The sequence below is a fragment of the Ranitomeya imitator genome, chromosome 1 (genome assembly GCF_032444005.1).
Source record: "Ranitomeya imitator isolate aRanImi1 chromosome 1, aRanImi1.pri, whole genome shotgun sequence".
Taxonomy (NCBI): domain Eukaryota; kingdom Metazoa; phylum Chordata; class Amphibia; order Anura; family Dendrobatidae; genus Ranitomeya; species Ranitomeya imitator.
The window spans coordinates 1,034,155,492-1,034,178,271 of NC_091282.1; the positions used below are offsets into that span (position 1 = coordinate 1,034,155,492).

At 39.9% G+C, this 22,780-nt stretch overlaps 1 protein-coding gene across 2 annotated transcripts in view; it reads right to left on the reverse strand.

The window, feature by feature from the left end:
* NR3C2 (nuclear receptor subfamily 3 group C member 2) overlaps nucleotides 1-22,780 on the reverse strand; it is a 423,462-nt gene that overhangs the window by 40,149 nt on the left and 360,533 nt on the right. For both annotated transcript variants that reach the window (XM_069744049.1, XM_069744048.1), the window contains exons 5-7: nucleotides 20,985-21,335; nucleotides 18,836-18,980; nucleotides 3,527-3,657 (exon numbers count right to left, since the gene is read on the reverse strand). In XM_069744049.1, the coding sequence (XP_069600150.1) occupies nucleotides 3,527-3,657; nucleotides 18,836-18,980; nucleotides 20,985-21,335 (627 nt within the window). The remainder of the gene's footprint in view (nucleotides 1-3,526; nucleotides 3,658-18,835; nucleotides 18,981-20,984; nucleotides 21,336-22,780) is intronic.

Consider the following 22,780-nt stretch of genomic DNA (forward strand, 5'->3'; position numbering starts at 1 on the left):
ACAAGAGACAAATGTATCATGACAAAAAACGCAACAAAAACCTGTTTTTTTGCGGCAAGTTTCTTACTGCGAATAGTGTAGGTTTTGCCTTAGGAAAAAAACACAGCAAAAACGCAACGTGTGGACATAGCCTCAGGCTATATTCCCACATCCATGTGAGTGTTACCATGAGAGAGAAAGGGACGAATGTTTGTCAGGAGTCATCTTAGTTGCACCAGCTTTATGCTCAACCCCCTTTTCTATTGTAGCAGTTAGACAGCTGAACTCATTTTATACATTGTCTCTTAAAGGGGTTGTCCAGTCAAAACTGATAAATATGCAGTCACTCTGTGTGACTGCAGACTTATGAATCCCCCCAGCGCACACATTGTGCGCTGCGTGGATTTGCCAGTTTCAGACTGGGGAACAGTGGGTATGTATGAGTTATACATACTCAAGGCCAGTAGATTTAGCCTCGCTCCATACACTTTTATTGAGCCGAGGCTGCGCCCAGTAGAGTTATGGGGCCATCTAGTAGGCGTGGCCTCTCTCCATACAAGTGTATGGAGCGAGGCTGCACCCACTGGCCTGGAGTATGTATAACTCATACATATCCTCAGGTCCCGGGTCTAAAACGGGTGAATCTTCCCCAGCACATGGTGCATGCACTGGGGGGATTCATAAGTCTGCAGTCACACAGAGTTTTATAATTTATCGGTTAAATATGGATGAAGCTCAAATGGAACTCTGAAGTATAAAGCCTGTCTTTCCTAGATTCATCCATGTCCCATGGATCTCCATAGACTTTAATGGCCGAGACTAATCTTCAAATCAAATAAAAATAGGACAGGCTTTGAGGCTCACAGACCGGAGGCAAGGGCCCATTTGTATCAGATTTGTAAATGGATCAATGAAAATCTATTCATCCTTCGGCCTCACTCAATGGTCTTCTACAGCCACCCACAAAGATGGCTACACACTGGACCTCATCTTCACCCGCTTCTGCTCCCTATCTAACCTCTCTACCTCACCTCTTCCCCTCTCTGACCACAACCTTCTCACATTCTCTTCCCTCTCCACTCCATGTCTACAATCCCCACCCCACAAACTTTCACACCGTTGCAGAAATCTTAAACACCTTGACCTACACTCATTCTCTGAATCCCTCCTCCCTCTCACAGATATAAGTTCCTTACACAATGCGGATGCTGCTGCTGCTCTATATAACACCACAATAGCTGTAGCTTTGGAATCTGCTGCCCCACTTACACATACCAAAGCTCGCAAAATCAACAGACAGCCCTGGCACACCAGCCTGACCAAAGAACTGAGGCGAGCTTCCAGGGCTGCTGAGCGCAGATGGAAAAGATCCCACTCCAACGAGCACTTCATCGCACTACTTTCAAGACCACACTCGCCAAGGCTAAACAAACCTACTTCTCATCTCTCATATCCTCCCTGTCTCACAACTCTAAACACTTATTCAACACCTTCAACTCTCTCCTCCGTCCCCCAGCACTTCCTCCCTCCCCACTCATCTCAGCTGAAGACTTTGCCTCATTTTTCAAGCAGAAGATTGATAACATCAGAAACAGTTTTGGTCAACAACCCCCAGAACCCTGTCTCCCGACTTCCCAGCCCTCCACCTCCAAAACAAACTTCTCCACCATTACAGAAGAGCGACTCTCCACTCTACTCTCAAGATCACATCTCACCACCTGTGCACTTGACCCGATCCCATCCCACTTCATCCCAAACCTCACCAGTCTTCATCCCAACCCTAACCCATCTCTTCAACCTATCACTAACAACTGGTGTTTTCCCCTCAAGCTTTAAACATGCCTCAATCACACCTACCCTCAAAAAGCCCTCTCTTGACCCATCATCTGTATCTAGCTATCGCCCTATATCACTTCTCCCCTATGCCTCCAAGCTACTAGAACAACACGTCTACCTTGAACTGTCCTCCCATCTCTCTTCTTGCTCCCTCTTCGACCGCTTACAATCTGGCTTCCGGTCACTACTCCACTGAAACTGCCCTAACTAAGGTCACCAATGACCTCTTAACCGCCAAGAGCAAGCGACACAACTCTGTCCTCTTCCTCCTGGACCTGTCGGCTGCCTTTGACACAGTGGACGATTCCCTATTATTACAGACCCTCTCATCCCTTGGCATCACGGACTTGGCTCTATCCTGGATCTCATCATACCTAACAGACCGGACATTCAGCGTCTCCCACTGACACACCACCTCCTCACCTCGCCCCCTATCTGTCGGAGTCCGACAAGGTTCAGTCCTAGGGCCCCTGCTCTTCTCCATTTACACCTTTGGCCTGCGACAGCTCATAAAATCTCATGGCTTTCATTATCATCTCTATGCTGATGACACACAGATATCACCTCCCTACTAACCAGAATCCCTCAATGTCTGTCAACTATTTCATCCTTCTTCTCCGCTAGATTTCTGAAACTTGACATGGACAAAACAGAATTCATCATCTTTCCCCCATCTCACGTGACCTCTCCAACGAACCTATCCATTACAGTAAATGGCTGCCCACTCTCCCCAGTCCCACAAGCTCGCTGACTCGGGGTAATCCTTGACGCTGATCTCTCCTTCAAACCACATATCCAAGCCCTTTCCACTTCCTGCCGATTTCAACTCAAAAATATTTCACGAATCCGTTCATTCCTCAACCAAGAATCTGCAAAAACCCTAGTCCATGCCTTCATCATCTCTCGCCTTGACTACTGCAACCTCCTGCTCTGTGGTCTCCCCTCTAAAACTCTCGCACCCCTCCAATCTATTCTAAACTCTGCTGCCCGACTAATCCACCTGTCCCCCCGCTATTCCCCAGCTTCCCCCCTCTGTCAATCCCTTCACTGGCTTCCCATTGCCCAGAGACTCCAGTACAAAACCCTAACCATGACGTACAAAGCCATCCACAACCTGTCTCCTCCATACATCTGTGACCTCGTCTCCTGGTACTTACCTACATGCAACCTCCGATCCTCACAAGATCTCCTTCTCTACTCCCCTCTTATCTCCTCTTCCCACAATCGTATACAAGACTTCTCTCACGTATCACCCCTACTTTGGAACCCTCTACCACAACACATCAGACTCTCGCCTACCATCGAAACCTTCAATAAGAGCCTGAAGACCCACCTCTTCCGACAAGCCTATAACCTGCAGTAATCACCGATCGACCAAACTGCTGCATGACCAGCTCTACCCTCGCCTACTGTATTCTCACCCATCCCTTGTAGATTGTGAGTCTTCGCGGGCAGGGTCCTCTCTCCTCCTGTACTAGTTATGACTTGTATTGTTTAAGATTATTGTACTTGTTTTTATTATGTATACCCCTCCTCACATGTAAAGCGCCATGGAATAAATGGCGCTATAACAATAAATAATAATAATCTATGGGTCAGTGTGCTGACAGCACTAGGACGCTTCACACGTTCATGTGAATGTAGCTTTAAGAAAGATAAAGACCATATGATAGGTAAGGAAAAGTATACATAGGTGATTACTATAGCTTACCTGTGCTAAGTAGAAGCAAAACTTTCATGATTGTATATTCCTCAAAGTTTAGCTGCAAACGATTAAACTCCAGACTTATCTGCTGCATACTTTGGCACAGCTCATACATGGCAGACTGGCGCATCCTATCTCTGCAAGAGAATAAAAAATATATATAATGAGGCATATATGTAAATAGTTCTGTGCAGTCATTAAATCGTAATCAATTACCTAAGATAAAAATGTTATATTAACTTAGAGAAAAACCCGGCCAAGCAAAAATAAGGACACCATGCTTTAAATATGTACTGATAAGGCATAACCTCAGCTAATCTGGTAAGAGATAGTCCTAATATGAAACCTTACAAAGCCGTGCAAATTAAAATTAAATTATTTTCCAGACGGAGATGAGAGAGGGCCTAGGAGCTGTGAAATGTGGAGTTGTAGATATTGCAAGAGATATTGAAAGATTTCCAGGAATTTCTTTTCATTTTTCTTAATGTATTATTAAATGCTGAAATCCAACCAACATGGCGTCTTAGTAGCCTCATATATGCTTGATTTTGGGGGGAATTTTAATTGAGAATTTTACTGCATATGACAGTGCTTCTACGGTATATTTCAGCTTTGTATCCTTTCTGCACAGATGTCAAATTCTTGCAGAGAAAAACTCTAGTCATAAAATCCATATTGACCTCTAAAGGGATCAATGAATGAACTTGTTTGGTTTTTGCAGCAGCAGAGGGCAGAGCGCTTCAGCTACTTGACAGTAATAGATATCACCACAAACCACACAATTACTTTATTTAAATAAACGAATAGATATGGCAGAAAATGACTTTCCCATACAGGAGATAGCGGTGTTACTTCGTATTGCCCTGCAGATACATTGTCTGTATGTGTTTACTACAAGATGTATGTAGCGCCCATGGAAAGACATTAGTGTGCTCACTGAAGATACAATGAAGATTAACATTCATGCATGTATTATAGCAGAGTTTTCATACATCAAAACAACCTGAAAAAAAATCTCCTAAATATCCTATACATACAGTATTACAGCTATATTTAGGACTTGCCAATACTGGACTTTGTACAGTACATATACATATTGAGCTATATTGCTCTATCACCAATAAAAGATTTCATATCTGTCTTCACAATGGTCATAGACCCATCAATAACACAACTGATAATGAGCAGTGAGACAGGTAATTGGTACGTCTAGAATACAAAATCGCCTGCTTACAAGAATGGAAGTCTTTATCAAATAATCACTAGACCCGCCTAAAAATTGACAAAATTATTCCTGAACTAAAAGTGGTTTTCCCACAAAGTATGTTTTAATCACTAGATATTGGAATAATAATAAGTTCCACAATTGGATGTGTCTAAAAATAATGTTCCTGAGATAATTTTATAAATGTTTCCCTACTTTGTACTGTGTAATGGCTGTGTCTGACCGTATAGGGACATGGTTTAACCATACCACATCTCCTGGACAGCATGGTTGTGGAGTCGGTAAGACAAATCTCCCAACAAATCTCATACACTTTATGCAGTTAATAGCCCTCTGTGTCTGTACTGCTACATACTTAGGCAGTTAACTTGTTCATGCAGCTTTACATGAACACCTGAGCCTTACACTTTCGCTGGTCCGAATAACTAAAGCAATTTTTACCCTCCACCTCTCGTGTCTCCCCTTTTCCTCATAGTTTGTAAGCTTGCGAGCAGGGCCCTCATTCCTCCTGGTATCTATTTTGAACTGTGATTTCTGTTATGCTGTAATGTCTATTGTCTGTACAAGTCCCCTCTATAATTTGTAAAGTGCTGCGGAATATGTTGGCGCTATATAGATAAAATTATTATTATTTATTATTATTAACTTCGACTCCTCAATTCCGTGACTCCAATTCCACAGCATGGCCTCACTATTGAGCATGTACATAAAGTGCAGCACAGACTCATCTCAACTAAAAGCAGAGCTCAGGAACAGAACAGACATTTATAGGACACTAGATGGTGGCCCGATTCGAACGCATCGGGTATTCTAGAATATGCATGTCCACGTAGTATATTGCCCAGCCACGTAGTATATTGCCCAGCGACGTAGTATATTGCCCAGCCACGTAGTATATTGCCCAGCTACGTAGTATATTGCCCACTTACGTAGTATATTGCCCAGCTACGTAGTATATTGCCCAGTTACGTAGTATATTGCCCAGCTACGTAGTATATTGCCCAGTTACGTAGTATATTGCCCAGCTACGTAGTATATTGCCCAGTTACGTAGTATATTGCCCAGTCACGTAGTATATTGCCCAGCTACGTAGTATATTGCCCACTTACGTAGTATATTGCCCAGCTACGTAGTATATTGCCCAGTTACGTAGTATATTGCCCAGCTACGTAGTATATTGCCCAGTTACGTAGTATATTGCCCAGCTACGTAGTATATTGCCCAGCCACGTAGTATATTGCCCAGTGACGTAGTATATTGCCCAGTGATGTAGTATGCAAAGAGCCACGTAGTATATTGCACAGTGAAGTAGTATACAACACAGAGCCACGTAGTATATTGGCCAGTCACGTAGTATATTGCCCAGCTGCGTAGTATATTGCCCATATTGTCACAGGTGAAAAAATAAAAAATAAATATATACTCACCTTTCCGAGGGAGCCCTTGTAGTCCACGGCAGCTTGCGGTCCCAGGGTTGGTATTAGCGCAGGACCTGTGATGACGTCGCGGTCACATGACCGTGACGTCATGGCAGGTCCTTCTGCCACCGGATCCTGCAACGGAAGATGGCAGCCGGCGCGAGCTGCTACGGAGGGTGAGTATAGCAGGTGTTTTTTTTTTTTTTTCATTATTTTTAACATTACATTTTTTAATATTGATGCCGCATAGGCAGCGTCAATAGTAAAAAGTTGGGGACACACATGGTCAATAGCGGCGGTAACGGAGTGCGTTACCCGCGGCATAAAGCGGTCCTTTACCGCCAGCATTAACCCTGTGTTAGCGGTGACCGGAGGGGAGTATGCGGGCGACAGGCACTGACTGCGGGGAGTAAGGAGCGGCCATTTTCTTCCGGACTGTGCCCGCCGCTGATTGGTCGCGGCAGCCATGACAGGCAGCTGGCGAGACCAATCAGCGAATGAATAACCGTGACAGAAGGACAGACAGACGGAAGTGACCCTTAGACAATTATATAGTAGATTTTATAACGTTCCCAAATTCTTATGAAAACGTTTGCAGTACCATCCTGCATTGTACAACTGTACCCAATTTATTATATATTTTAAGAGTCGTTTTATACCAACTCTGATTCCATCAAAATGGACACCAACTCCGACTCCACAGTCCTGCTGGGCAGGGGAGCTGTAGTAAGATCAAACCATGTCAAACATTGTTGAAACATTTTTAATTTTAAGAATTTTATAATCCTTGCAGTTTTTGTTCTGACAAAGGAGGCTTAGACGAGTTAAAACATCCTATCGTGTAGAGTTTATTCTCAGAAGATACCATATTATAAGATACTGGATAATAGAAAGCAACATTTCAAGTATAAAGCTGGAGCCAAATCAGAGTCACTTGAAGGCTCACTACTACACCTTAAGATACATTCCCATGAATATATTTTCGGTTCATATACTCTCTGAGCGTGCAATTGACCGCACATGGATATGAACGGAACCCATGTTCGTTCTAGTTATAGGTCCTATGTCCGTAACTTCCAGACGTGAAGGGACCACAAAGTTAAGAGCTCATCCTAACTTACCATAACCTAACGCAAAGAATATTCACAAAACCCTCCCATTGAGAAATGCAATAGGCCATTTTCTTTGTGGGGTTTTATATGTTTATGTGGGTGCTGCATTGCAAATTTCAAACAAAAACAATTTATTGTGGCAAAAAAAAGTACAAAATGACATAGATATATAAGTATGTCGGTTTAAGGTAAATGTTCTTGTGGTCTACTTTTTTTTTTTTTTAAACCTTTGCATAAAGCCCCCATAACTTTATTTGTAACCAATAGTGCTGGTACAATGTAGAAACCTAGGGATCATTTTCGACAGTTCGTAAAGTCTAGGTTCTGAAATTATGGTGACATTGCAGTGGACCTCTATCTTTTGGCCTATACACGGGTCATGGCTGATTTTTATCATATAAAAAAGTCAAAAACAAGAAAAAACTTGGCACTAGCTTATCTCGCATTATGTATTGTGGCCCAGTTGTCAGGCGTTGTCTGCAAATGTTTGTGGTGGCTTTATCTGCTAAAAGGTGATCAGTCAAGTAACCATTAGAAGAGTCCAAAAAAGAGCTTTACTGGCATTCATCAAATGCAATGAAAAAAATTAGAAAAGCAAAGCTAATAGACATAGGAAGTATTAGCAAAATATTTTACAGTCGACAACTGTTTTGCACCTGCTGGGACTTTTTATATGCCTAGATCTTTTTTTTTTAATGGATTTTATTATTTCCCTTGAATATGTCAAAAAATCCCTAAACATTTACCAAAGTAATATAATAGAAAAATTCAGACGTAAAGTAAAAAAAAAAATAATTAGTATTGCTGTAAATACAAATTGCATACAAAATAATAAGAATGTAAGCAGCAGGTAATCAAAGTGGCGAGTGGTGAATGCATGATTCATCCCTCAAATGGTTTTCTTTGTGGGATTTCTATTCTGAAGCTATGAAATAAGAGCTATGGAATAACCATAGATAAGACATCACAAGCAACAGCTTAATCCACTATGTTGAAAATATTTCCTTAGTGCGATTATTACTTTGGACTCGGTCCTTGATTAATTCTTTTAGTGGGTCAGTTCCCTCTTTATGCATCATTTCCTCTGAGATAGTCAGCAGATGCCAGTGTTGTTTGCAAACAATGACATAATCTGCATGTTCTTGCTTTAAGATGCTACTTTACTTCCACAGGAGAATATGGTGTCTCACAGGGAACTCACAAAGCTTTCTAACACAGATCTGTATGGGCTCTGTACACATGACTTTACATGCACAGGGCCAAATGTTTCACCTGATCTCGTCCTCTACTAAAAAACACTATTAACAGAGATTACTAATACCAGAGACTAGGGTTGAGCGAAACGGGTCGGCCAGATTCAGAAGTCGCCGACTTTTGGCAAAGTCGGGTTTCATGAAACCCGACCCGACCCCTGTGTGGGGTCGGCCATGAGGTCGGCAATCTTCTGATCTGGAATCGGACCTCCGATACCGAGTTCCGATATGTTTAAGATATCGGGAATCGGTATCGGAATTCATATTTAAGTGTAAAATAAAGAATAAAAATAAAAAAATATTGATATACTCACCCTCGGACGCGCCCTGGTTCTCACCGGCAGCCTTCCTTCCTAAGAATGAGCGCCTGAAGGGCCTTCGATGACATCGCGGCTTGTGATTGGTCGCGTGAGCGGTCACATGGGCGTCACGCGACCAATCACAAGCTGCGACGTCATCTAAGGTCCTTCAGGCGCTAATTCTTAGGAAGGAAGCGTCCGAGGGCGCGTCCGAGGGTGAGTATATTCCTAATAGGTATATACTCACCCTCGGACGCGCCCTGGTTCTAACCCGCAGCCTTCCTTCCTAAGAATCAGCGCCTGAAGGACCTTCGATGACGTCGCGGCTTGTGATTGGTCGCGTGACGCCCATGTGACCGCTCACGCGACCAATCACAAGCCGCGACGTCATCGAAGGTCCTTCAGGCGCTCATTCTTAGGAAGGAAGGCTGCCGGTGAGAACCAGGGTGCGTCCGAGGGTAAGTATATCAATATTTTTTATTTTGATTCTTTATTTTACACTTAAATATGGATCCCAGGGCCTGAAGGAGAGTTTCCTCTCCTTCAGACCCTGGGAACCATTAGAAACCCAATGCACTGCATTGGGTTTCGTGTTTCGGCCGACCCCGACTTTTCTATAGGATCGGCCGATTTCACTCGACCCAACTTTTGAAAAAGTCAGGTTTCGTGAAACCCGACCCGATATCCTATAAAAAGAAAAGTCGCTCAACCCTACCAGAGACCAATTACTATCTCTGTCTTTGAAGCATGGAGCAGAAGTGCTGAAGGTACAAATCAATTGGCATCACCCTTCTTTTTGCATGTTAGAAATATAAGGCAAGATTCAACAGAAGTAGAATATAGCCCATCTGCAAGTTCTGTCATCTGGTGCTCCTTTCCATTAGCAATGAATGCCCTGTCTGCTATGTCACATTAAAATGACCACAGGACAGTCAAGTGATTAGGGAAAATTAAAAGCAAGTGACCTGTAAAAGGGAGTCTCAGCAGTTTTACTGCAGTACTGCTGACAGAGCTTGGCTGGTGACCTGGACTGTAAGTTCACCATACCTTTGTGGATGGTATTATTATTACCATCACTTTGAAAGAGAAGTTTAATAATACATACACCGTTCCCTTAAGAGCTCTGATGCGTTGATCTTTCTGCAGTATGTACTTCACAACATCTTCCCTCCGCTCTTAAGTGACAGCTGTAGCAGTTTCTTGGTTGGATGATACAGCTGTCACTCTAAACAGAGAGCCGAGGTTGTGATAAGAACCAAAACATTTCAGTATTGGGGTTAACAAAAAGTGAACCAGATATATAACATATATAAAGATTTTATATATGAGTTATCCTTAGGTTATGTCATCATTATACGAACGGTGGAGGTCTGGGCATTGGGACCCCAACAATCAGATACTATCATCTCGGACGAATGTAAACAGTGGCACAACAGAGCTCTGTACATTGTTTAGTGGCTGCTGGGGAGTCTACAGATCAGCTTCTAGTCTATTCACCAGTAGCTGATCTGCAGCGCCTGGTAGCGGCCACTAATCAATGTACAGAGCTGTAGTGGTTTTCACAATCTATTACCGTACATTCAGAAATTTACGCATCTAGGAAATCTATGTAAAAGTAGTGGACAACCCCTTGAAGCGCTAAATACATCAGAATGCATACTACTATTCATCAACTTTCACTACAAAATAAAATGCAAATGTAATACCTTAATTCACAATAGGATAAAAGCCATATGAATGTCAGATAACTAAATGGGTTGCCCATCTCTGAAATTTTTTGCCTTAGGAATGGATGTTGTGGAAAGGGTTATCCAGGACTATTTTGTTTCCTATGGGACTAAGCACTTCTTGGTAGCTAGTCGCTAACTACCTGCCTGTTCTGCCCTCCCATTATTTGCCCCGACCCTCCTGTGATGTCACATCCACAGAACAGTTCTTACTCTTTCACTCTGCTCTGTCAACTGGGCGTTACTTCCAACGACATGTTAAGTTACAAACAGCTCCCCAATGCTGCCTTACTGCAGGGGGCCAGTTGTCAATCAACATGACTTCAGCAGTGATGCCTGTCAACAGATCAGAGAGGAAGATAAGGAATTGCTTGGTCACAAGTGATGCCACAAGAACCATTGGAATCAGCGCCAGGATTGGTCCGTGACTACTCTGACCTGGGAGAGTTTGTCACAGGGCAAAACAGGCAGAGAGTTAGCAACTAACTGCCAATAAGTGCTTAGTCCCATAGGAAAGAAAGAGGATCCTGGATGAAGCCTTTAAAATTGCAAAATAGAGGTATACGCACCTTTTGTGACTCTGGCAGATGCAGTCCAGGCCACCACCGGTCTCCAGAAACAAAATCAGCACAATCCAGATGTCAACAGGACCTCTAAACCCTGTGATTTAGATGCAGCAGTCAAGTACGTCATTTGAGAAAGAAATCTTGAGGCAGTCTTACAATCACAGGCTTCAGCGGTCCTGTTGAGATCTGGACAGTGCTGGCATCGCTTCCAGGCCTGGATCCATGTTGGTGATGGTAGGATAGTAGGTCTCAGGTTGTTGTATTAAAAAAAATCCATGTCTAAGAGAAAAATGTACAGCATCGGACAACTCCTTTAATTAAGTAAACATACCATTCAACAATATTAGCACTAAACAGGTAAGCACACACGATGTTCACATCACTAACTGTACAGCTTGTTATGTGAATTTATCCTGCTTACCGTTACTATAGAAATCAGAATACCAAGAAGAATTACAGGCTTTATAACTAAAAGGTCATTAAGAGGTAGCTGCAGTCTTACAGAACATTATGCAATGCTAATCCCAAATTTCTGAGGCTGCAAACAAATTATCATGTGAAAACACAGGCAAGTAAACGGTGAATATCATATTTACTGCGGCTGAATGTCAGTCTCAAAGGTGACCAGAGCTTGCATGGTTTGCTCTTTATTAGTCAGGCCTAATCATGTTTACTTGTTGTTATTGTTGGGTATTTTATGGTGGCCTTTATAGACTTGGCACTTTAACTTTAGGATGAAGAATGATAAAAAAATAACAAAATAGACATTAAACAGTCCACCTACCACAATACATATGAAGAACAATATGAAAAGGCAAAACTTACAGTCTATCCCTAAACCTTCAGCAACGTAAGGTCTGTATCCATATGGCAACACTTCCAGTCAATACCGGTCCTTGTTCAACATTATCATAGGGACTAGTTTAAATCCAGATCATCTACCACGTCACAATGAAGGCAAGTACATTAAGTGCCACCATTCATGTCAAAAGGTCTACACCAACATTCATGCTTACTTGGATCCACAGGATTAACAAGGCAGTGTGATACAGACAAGTAGAGTGATATTACGGACGCTTTCTGCTTGTAAATAAACCATCAACAAATCAAGTTTGAAAAATAAATCAAGGACACCTAGGGACTGGCATACAGATGCTCTCATGGAATTAAAATAGCCCTTATTTTTTTATCGGGCCGATACATGGCTTTCCATCTAGGATGGCCATTTTTATGTTTTACAGATATACATATGAAGCACACAGATGGCCAGCCTAGATGGAAAGATGTAATATATATGTATCGGATATGTGGGTTTTGTTGTAATATTGTTTTCTTGCTTGCTGTTTCATAAATATCATTCATTTAAAACAAGACAGTCATAAGAAAGAATATGAAAGCCTTGCACCAGGTAAGAACACGCACAGATTGAATTAATTATTTCTTACATCTGTTTGCAGTAAAAATATCAGAATATATCCCACACTGCAATAAGGTAAATTCTTTCAAGTCTTACAATACCACTGCACAGCTCATATAGACTTCCCATTTGTACATGCGTAGAGAAAGGAAAAATAAATATTTCTATGTATAGAAAGGACGGTTCAACCAAGTTCATCTCTTTAATAATTACACAATGTTTTATTTCCGCTGACTCTCCACAGACCCAGTGACTCAATCTGGTGCACTCAATTGCTTTGAATATTAGGAAGTTATTTTAGGACGCAAAACCCACATTCAGCCAAAGTGTGAACATATATCCATATGTCTATGCTGATTATTCCATGTGTGATCTATAGTATTAGAGACACTCAATAATTCCAGGAAAACAGTGCAAAATTAAAGCTGGGGGGGCAGATTCTTTCTCTCTTTTTTTCCACATATAAAAGAACAATAAAAGCATAGATTAATATAAAGTATAAAGATGACCGCTAGTTTACAGTACATATAACAAACCTGGGATGGGATGCAGTTATTTAAATAAATAAAAAACAACTTTAAACTCTATGGCTGAACATATCAGGACATAATGGAGAAAAAAAAAACATCTCTGTCCTTGGAAATTAGGCACTGTGAAATAATTTAACAAAAAAACTATGCCAAAATGCAGAAACAGTCTGTGAAAAATTAAATACACCCCATTAATCAATAGCCCGTAGAAGCACCATTAGCATCAACTACTAGAAGAAATAATTTTCAGTATGACTATCAGTCATAAGGGAATTTTGGTTAACTCTTCTTGATGCCCCCTTCACACGTCGTGATTAGGGTTGAGCGACTTTTACTTTTTTAGGGTCGAGTCGGGTTTCGCGAAACCCGACTATCTCAAAAGTCGAGTCGAGTGAAATCGGCCGATTATGGCGAAAAGCAGCATAGTTAGCGCTGTTCCCAGATGCTGAATGCAGTTCTCATCATTGTCATCCGGTCTCCCTGTGATCATCGAGACCATGCTGCGTTGATGAGTCTTGCAGTCAGCACCGCCATTTGTGTATGGCGCGTATAAAATAAATAATAAAAAACCTGGTGTGGGGTCCCCTATAATTCTCTTGACTAGCTGAGGGAAAGCTGACAGCTGAGGGCTGGTATTAATATTCTGGGAAAGGGGCAAACAGCCACTAAGCTTCCCAGGCTATTAAGATCAGCTCACAGTTGTTTGCTTAGCATTTACTAGTTATTAAAGAGGGAACCCCCCAAAAAATAACGTGGGTTCCCCCCTATATTTACAAGTCAGCAAAGGCTAAACAGACAGTTGTGGGCTGATATTATTAGGCTGGGATAAGGCCATGGATATTGGCCCCCTCCCAGACTAAGAACATCAGCCGACCCAGATACGCCATTGGTGCTGATAGTTTCATCTGTCCAGTAGATACTGTTCCAAAAGTCTTGTGGTTTGTTCAGATGCAACAGTGCTAACGTTAGCAATGTTTTTTTTTTTTTTTTTTTTAAAGGCTTTCTCATGCCAACCTTGCAAACAAGTCAAACTTGTTTAGTCTAATTTTCAAGTTTCTTTTTAATTTTACTGTCTTGAAGTTGAACATTTAGCATGCTAATTGAGATCTATAGAGTCTGAGCCATGGCTCTTTTTTCTTTTCCAATTTCTCAGAGTATTGGACGGTATGACAGTGGGTTAAATTTGCTGAGACGTCCACTCCTGGGAAAGCTTTCAACGGTTTGGAATTTTTTCCACTTGTGAAGAATCCTTCTCATAGTAGAATACTGGACTCCAAATTGTTTGGAAATTGCCTTGTAATACTTCCCAGACTGATGGGCAGCAACAAATGCCTCTATAAAATCACTGACGACTTTCCTTTCTAATATTGTGTTAACACATGCCTCAATGGTCCAGAAAAGCTCACGGCCACAATGTCTATTTTTACAGAGGTGGGCACACTTGATGAGGAATTAATCAAGGACATTTGATTAGTAGCACCTGGCTATCACTTACCTTTTTAAGTCCTATGGAAGCAGTAGGGGTGTATTTAATTTTTCACACACCATTTCTGCATTTTGGCCTAGCTCTTGGTACATACCGTAAATACAGACAGTGTAATGTGTCGCGCTGCTCAGCTGATGTTGTGTTTACCTAATTTTAAGACAATTTAAGGACCAGATTTTTACATATTAAGGCTGCCGTCACACTAGCAGTATTTGGTCAGTATTTTACATCAGTATTTGTAAGCCAAAACCAGGAGTGGAACAAATAGAGGAAACATATAATAAAAACATATGCACCTCTTCTGTATTTATCACCTACTCCTGGTTTTGGCTGAGAAATACTGATGTAAAATACTGACCAAATACTGCTAGAGTGACAGCAGCCTAAGTCATGACACGTAAAACCATAGAACTCAAGAGTACCGTATGTATTTCGTTTTTTCATGACTACATATAACCGTTTCATATTGTCCAACACCTCTTCATGCACAAGACCTATTTCATAAAGTCATTGCATAGTGAGTAGATATGTAGATAACCTGACAAATACACACAATTGGTTCTATGGTTAGTTCATGTGGATTGTAATCACGTTGTTTATGGGCATACAGACTGATACTTAATTTTACTTAGTACAAGTGATCCGCTCACCCTACAGCAGGGGTGTCAAACTGCATTCCTCGAGGGCTACAAACAGGTCATGTTTTCAGGATTTCCTTGTACTGCACAGGTGATAATTTAATCCCCAACTCATTATTTGTGTAGGTGATTAAATTAAAGGGGCTACCAGGTACACATAAAATTGGCCATTTTTATGCGCTAAACGCTCTCATTTTTCATATTTCTAGTGCAGTAATGCAGTTCAAATTTCGTGTTTCAAGTTTGCATGTTTCAGCGCTGCAGTGTGCTGCCTTATTTACTTAACTATATACGAGTTGGCGACTCTAGGTTCAGCACCTGTTCACACTTAGTCTACGTTTGGATGTGCCGGTCAGGTTTTTGAAAGGTGATTAAATTATCACCTGTGCAGTACAAGGAAATCCTGAAAACATGACCTGCTTGCAGCCCTCAAGGAATGCAGTGTTACACCCTTGCCCTACAGGTTATTTACTGTAGATATTATGGGCACCTTGTAGACCGTACTAATAGGTATCTAACATGATAACCTTGCTACAATAATTTTTCATATGAATATGCATTCTATAAGTGACATGTCAGTGCAGTAACAATTGTAGACTAGAAGGCTCCGTTATAAAATGTAAGAAACTGGGTGCTAATGGACAATAGGGAAATCAAAAGAGGAACAAACATGAAGAATTAGGGAAGTAGTTGAACCAATACAGAGACTGTATGCAGTCATATAGAGTAATCATGGCGTATGAGACTGTTAGGATATATTTATTCTATGACAAAGGCTCCTTGGGAATGTTTTTGTAGAATGTGCGAGGTGCAGCCTTCATAATTATTAACAAGGAGGTTCTGCGTCAGTGTTGGGAATTGTGCACCACATTTCAAAATCGGGTGTGTGTTTTTCTTCATGATATATTTAATTGCTGTAATTATCTATCCATTCTTATCTATCATTTTCCTCATATCTGTTTTTCAGTCCATCTGTTTATTTACAAATGTTTCCTTTCATAATTTACCACTAGATCTATGTCAAGGGGGTGCCTTTAGGTAGGTCGTCCACTGGTCATCTATCACCTATAGGTCTCCATAAAACAATCTATATGTTTAATGCCCATCTGTCCATATTTATCCATCTCTCCATATTTATCTATCCATCTCTCCATTCACCCATCCATTGTACTGCTGACACACCACAATGTATTTAAATTCTTTGCAGTCTTAGGCAATAGGATTTTCACAGCTCTTGTAACTGAATAGGACTTAATACATACAAGTTAACTTGTGGGAAAACCAATTTCAATCACGAGAGACTGTCTCCCCCCCTTTCTTACATGTTAAATATTTGTACTAAAGAGCATCCCACTCAAGGGAATGAGAAATGAAAATAGTGAATAAGCAATAAATCGTCTATGCTACATGGATAAATGGAAAAATAAAAATCTGCACTGAAGAAATAGCTCAGCTCGGCAAGATTACTTTATGCAGAAAAGAGCAAAATTAACTTGAATATATTGGTTTAAAAAGATAAATGCCTATCCACTCTTCTTAGGATTCGGCAGAAATGAAAAGTAATGTTCTTTCAGGACACATTTTCTGACTTTATGTTTTGGTGGTAAAAAGCATCACAGAAACAAAGCACTCTGCGAAATCAGATGAGTGTAATAGTGTCATTTACATGAAAACAAATAATGTATTATCTTTCATCCTGGAAGTTGAATGAAGACAATTGTTGCATAAAGCTTATTGTTAACCTACTGTTAAAATGTATTTTTTTATTTTTATATCACTAACTATAGTAAAAAAAAAAATCTAAAATCTTTACTAGACTCAAACGCCTTGCTTTGTTTTTTTTTTCTCCAGACTTACTGACTACTAGAGAAGTATTTTCTGGGCATGCTCTGATCTGTGCAAATATTGTCATGAAGGAGGTAGGAGGAGAAGGTGAGCTGTGAGCAGCATTAACATCACGTACTGTTAATTAAGGATCCTGTGTTATCTACCATATACAGAGGAATTATCATTATCTGCCTTTATAATCTTGTCTGTGACTATAATGAGGCTGCTGGTTGTCATATCACAGACAAAATGTGAGAGCTGAATGCAGTTGCTCCTGATACAGAAGAAATGTAGTATTACATGCAGCCATACATTAATAGTTATTTATTCTGGCTCTGCTGGCTGACCTTAGAGAGCAGTCACCCTAACGATTCTTCACCACCAGATGTCTCTCCTGACGCCCCCATACACATCAACGGTTGATTTGGCCAAGCTTTCATGGCTTCTCAATGAAGAGAAAGGAGAAGCCACAGCCAGACAGAATATTAGAAACTAGAAAATTAGGATTTAATATGTGAAATCATATTTTAATGTGATGTTTGGAATCCGTCTATTTCTTAGGGGTTGTCCTCCTTGTTTTACAAAAGACGGATCTAGACACACAGTCCGTGACCAATCTTTTAGGTCTGATTTAAAGATGACTTGATACATTTCTATTTGTGGCAGGATATGATTAATTCAGCTAGTATTACTATGTTTAATTGTCACTTAATATATGGGAAATTATGGTATACTTATTGCATGATAGTCACCCTGGGAATTACATAGCTTTATGTCCTGTGAAGGGGGTCATCATGTCAGTCCACACAAGATTCGAGGTGATTTAATTGCGTGGAATGTACCACTGAAGGTTTTCATGGGGGTAGTGGGGAGGGACAGAAACTCATATCAAAGATAATGATGATGACTGCAAAGTACCCGCCACACAATAATAATGTAACAGATCACAGTCCAGCCTTGCTGACTGTCTACTTAAAATCTATTAGTTTATTTAGGAGAACATAGAGATGGTACTAGCTCTATCTAGTTAAGTAATGCTGTACTGATGTATAAGGGAATTTTTAGGAGAACATAATGAAAAAAAATGCAGGATGAAAGCTAGCAATCAAAGTGGAAGCTGAAAGGATTAAAACAAGAGGCTGAGCTACATGGAAATAAGTGCAGTATATAAAGTCTAATTTGTTAAGCATCCATATTTTTTTGCCCTGAAGGAGTCTATGAGGCTTTCAAAGGCAAGACACCTCGCATCATATTTTCATACAATAAATATTAGTTCTATGTCTGTGAATTGAGATATTGATTTGGCTTTTATCCTTGGTCATATTGCACGACTCGTTAAAGGGTTGATTGTGACTTGTAGGATCGCTACTTCCAACAGGTGGCGCTATAGAGTTTAAGTCCTCTTTTTCTCAGAAGAGGCAAATATAGTTCTATGTTAGTGAGTGATTAAGAAAAGTACTACCTCTTAGCTGCCAGCATCCATTGCTCAGCTCTTGATTATCTGATCCGGTTCGACTTTACATGGGTGCAAAGCCAACTGATCAAAAGAGCATCAGTGGATGCCGGGGGTTGAGAGGGGGAACGCCATCTCCCATTCAGTGGCTAAAGACCACTCTTGTGGCTGATGGCATGGGACGTGCAAATAAATTTGCATCAACTGTAATTACACTATATGCCCAATTTAATTCCTTAAAAACGCAATCCAGCTACACAAAATGAAAAATTCTTTAGAAAGTTAAACTCAGACTGTCCAGAGACATATCAAATAACAAAAATTGTGCATGAGGGTAGTCGTGGAAGGAATTTATAATACTTACTCATTAAATATCAGGTCTGGAGCAAAGTATAGATATTGGCTGTTTGCATGTTTATACGATCTCCAGCTCAAGGCAAACGATGACAGGCACATCCAGGAGTACTGAATTAAAGTAATTTGGTCCTCAAGAGGCAGGTTCCTAAATCCTGTAGGAAAGGAATAATCACAAATTGATATAATTAAGGAATATTGAAGTACAAAAACATATAAAGGGGAGTAACTTTGCAGTTATACTGTGTTTGTTACTTATCTAGTAATGATCCTGACTGATCGTTTGTATAAAAGCCAAGGGTTACAATAGTGGGGTCCAACTGGTACCCCACTATTATACTGCAGCCCTTCTCAAGAACCTGTTAGGGTGCACAGGAAATCTGGAGACACCCATGAGACCCTATTTTAATTTATAACTGACTTGGCCATGAAGCTTTTAACTGGTTATCCAGTTCTGAGCTTTATGCAGCCAGCTGCTCAGTGTGAGTACATCAAATATGAGACTTATCTGCCTGGTTAGACTGGGCCTGGTATGTTATCAGCAATTTATTAAGATAGCCTAAAACTCTACATAATGGAAATAAAGCCAGTGGCACAATGCTCAGCAATTTCAGCAGTAATGTTGAACATTCTCATGTTGTGCAGGGAGAGGTGAAATAATGTTTATATAATGTCTTCCCCGTTCTACCGCTGATAGATGTGGAATATAGAGATGACTGCAGCAAACTAATAAAGCTCTTCCCTGCTAGGGTCTCACATAGCGGAGGGACACATTTCCTAAATACTTTGTTATAACACTGGAAAATACATCTCTTTAAGCTCAATGTGAGTAAAACACAGAAAAACTATCTGAAAGTCTACAAATTATCAAAGTAAACATTAACAAAAAGAAATAATTTTGTGTTTTTGTAACTGTGATACAAACGTTGAAATAAGTATTAATTGTAATATGAATTTGTCACTTTTAAGACATCAGTTATCAGATATTTGATCGTATGTAGCGGATTTATTGTGGATTTTCAATGTGGTTTTGGTAACAAAAATATACAACAAATTTGAGTACAATGATTGTGAATGTAAAGAATCCTATTCACATGTGGCTGAAAATTCATAGCATATTTTAGGACATTTTCTAGATATTCAAATCTTAATGTAAATTAAGTACGGTATATGCCTAATAAAAATGAATGCTGATCAATTTTAAATGTGTGCATCGTAACCTGTCATTTCTACAAAACCTTCAAGGGACTCTTGTCAGCAGGTTTTTCTGCTATTTAATTTGACAGCAGGTAATATAGGGTAAGAGCATGATTCCAAGGATATGTCACTTATTAGGCTGTGTGCTGAATTTTCATACAATCAGTGTTTTATCAGCAGGAGGTTATAACTGCCTGAATAGGTCAAAAGTGTAGCCCAGTTTAGCTAATCTGTGTAATTCCACCCCCCCCCCCCGCGCATTGTTAGCTTGGAGACAATGCACAGGGTACACAGAAAGTTGCCAGTCAAAGTTTAGGCAGAGCTACACAGCTCAGCGATATCTACAACAGAAAAAAACATGGATTTTATCAAAACGGCATAAATCAGTCTAGTAGCTGATACATTGCTCTCTGCCTCTACATCATGCTGATCCCAGATTGCATAGCAAAAACCTGCTGACGGATTCCATGTAATGGCCTGCAGATCATATCATATATCCAATGCATATAGCATAAGCAACTCCCAACAGAATAACGTGAAATCATGTTTTCTTATAGCTGGTCATCTTTTATCTTTTAATATGCCAACCAGAAAAGGAAAGACGTCTAAATTCCACAGTCCTAACCTTCTAGGTCATTAAAAAGATTTTCTTTTGCATAACTGAAAGACTATGGTCTTGTTGCAATTTTTATCAGGTAATTAGTTATAATGTGATGTTTATGCTACAAATGTATAATTTACTGGGCATTGCGAAATAGCACCTACAGTCATGTTTCAATTATGCATCTAAAGGTCCGATTTGGAAATGCTGCTATATGTTTATCAAGCTTCAATCCCATGTCCTCAGCTAGTCCTACAACTAGGAAGATCATTACACATACATTACTTATTCCTTGCAATCTAAGGGATTACATAATTTGACTCATTGCATATGTGTATTTTTGCATGTTTGGTTCATTTACCTGGAATTACTTTTGCCCATTTCACCACTTGTATCATCTGCTTCCCAGCCAAACGGTTGAGGCTGGACAAGAGGTGCTCCGCTGTGTCTGGCTGAGCACTGTCATATCCTGCATACACTATTTCAGGTTCAATATTTTCAAGTATCACAGCTGCTGACAGGGAAAGTCCGGGGGATACAGCAGATATAATTGGAACGATAGTTGTGTTTGTGGAAACAGAGGTCTCTTTTGAGGTGGACGTGAAGGTAGGCTCCTCTTTTGGACTCTGTACAGGAGGCTGTTGATGTGGTGGTGGTTGCTGGTGATCTTCATGGACTCCTTTTAATTTTCCTAACTTTTTTGACTTTCGAGCTGAAATGGCAAAAATAAAATGAAAAGGAGATTATATGGAACAGTATATAAACATGTGCTTAACCAAAATTTTTTTGCAAATATTCTGAAGCTCTGATATCAAAACTAAAGCTTTGTGAAATTATTGATAAGATTAGGGGCATGTTGACATTCTGGATTGTCTGTGTTGTGGATATTAGAAGTATATTGAATTTAATCTTCAATTTTGTGCAATCTGGTGCCTAGTGCTACATTTCCTGAATACATCTCCAAATATACATGACTTATTTTATGAATTTGATTGCCATCACAGACCTTCGGCATTCGGTATATTTATAATATGAAAGATTCATCTTATCATTCATAAGAACTGACATGTGAAAGGATTACACTGATGGAGTGCCACAAACCATTTGACATCGGATAGAATTTGGTAACTCAACATTTTAATCAAAGGGTCATTTAAATCAATATCAATTTTATGAAAAGTTGTGTCAAATTGTCAACAAGTGAAATTTGTGAGCAGTCCCAAAGGGTTCAAAGAGTTTTGTTCTTTGTTGAAATTGTTTGTCGTCAGGTTCACTGAATTCATCGATTTGACAGGCTTCTATGACGGGGCTTGCAACTCATTGCCTTTCATTTCTTACTATATTCACTTACGGAAGTGATGATATCTGATGTTGCCCAGTATGATGTTTGAAACAGTTTTTGTTTTTTTTCATCTGAACACACAGCTAAGAGTAAGACACGGGTCTTCTGACAGTTTTGAATGATTTTCTTTTGCATTTCTTTTGGAGAAACAACATAAAAACATAAACTTTAAAACTTTAGGGAATCTATGAATACTTACAGCAAAAACCAACACACTGTTTGAATAGTTGACGTGTGCAGAGATATTGAATTTTTTTTCCATCTGTCAGCTGCCAGAAAAACTTGACCAGAAAAAAAGCTTCTTTGTAAACTCTGTGAACATTTCCTACCATATTGAATCTTTTACTCATTGTTGATTGAATTAGAAATAGTCATTACCTTGAGAGAATTTTTTTTTACAAAGCCACATTAACATGCCAAAATACCACAATATCTTCAAATGGAACTAATGGGGCATTTTGCTTTGTATGAATATATAATATAAGTTCTGTGGTTTTGACACATGCAAATTACTTGAGTAGTGTAAAATAGTAATGCAATAGAGAAAAAATGTTAATCCGTTTGTATGTTTTTTTCTGGCCTCAAAGTTTTACTAAAAAATTATACCCTCATGGTAGGTTCATTCAGAGTTTTTATGTGGATTTTTTCTGGCTAAAAAAAATAAAGAAATGCTTCAGAAAGTTAATTTCTTTAGAATATTTTTACATGTCTTTTGAGCATTAGACATTGTGCCCCTTTATTGATTCAGTGATGAAATGTTTTTTGGTTGTTTAGATAGAAACACCTTAATAGAATGTGAACATAAAATCTTTTAA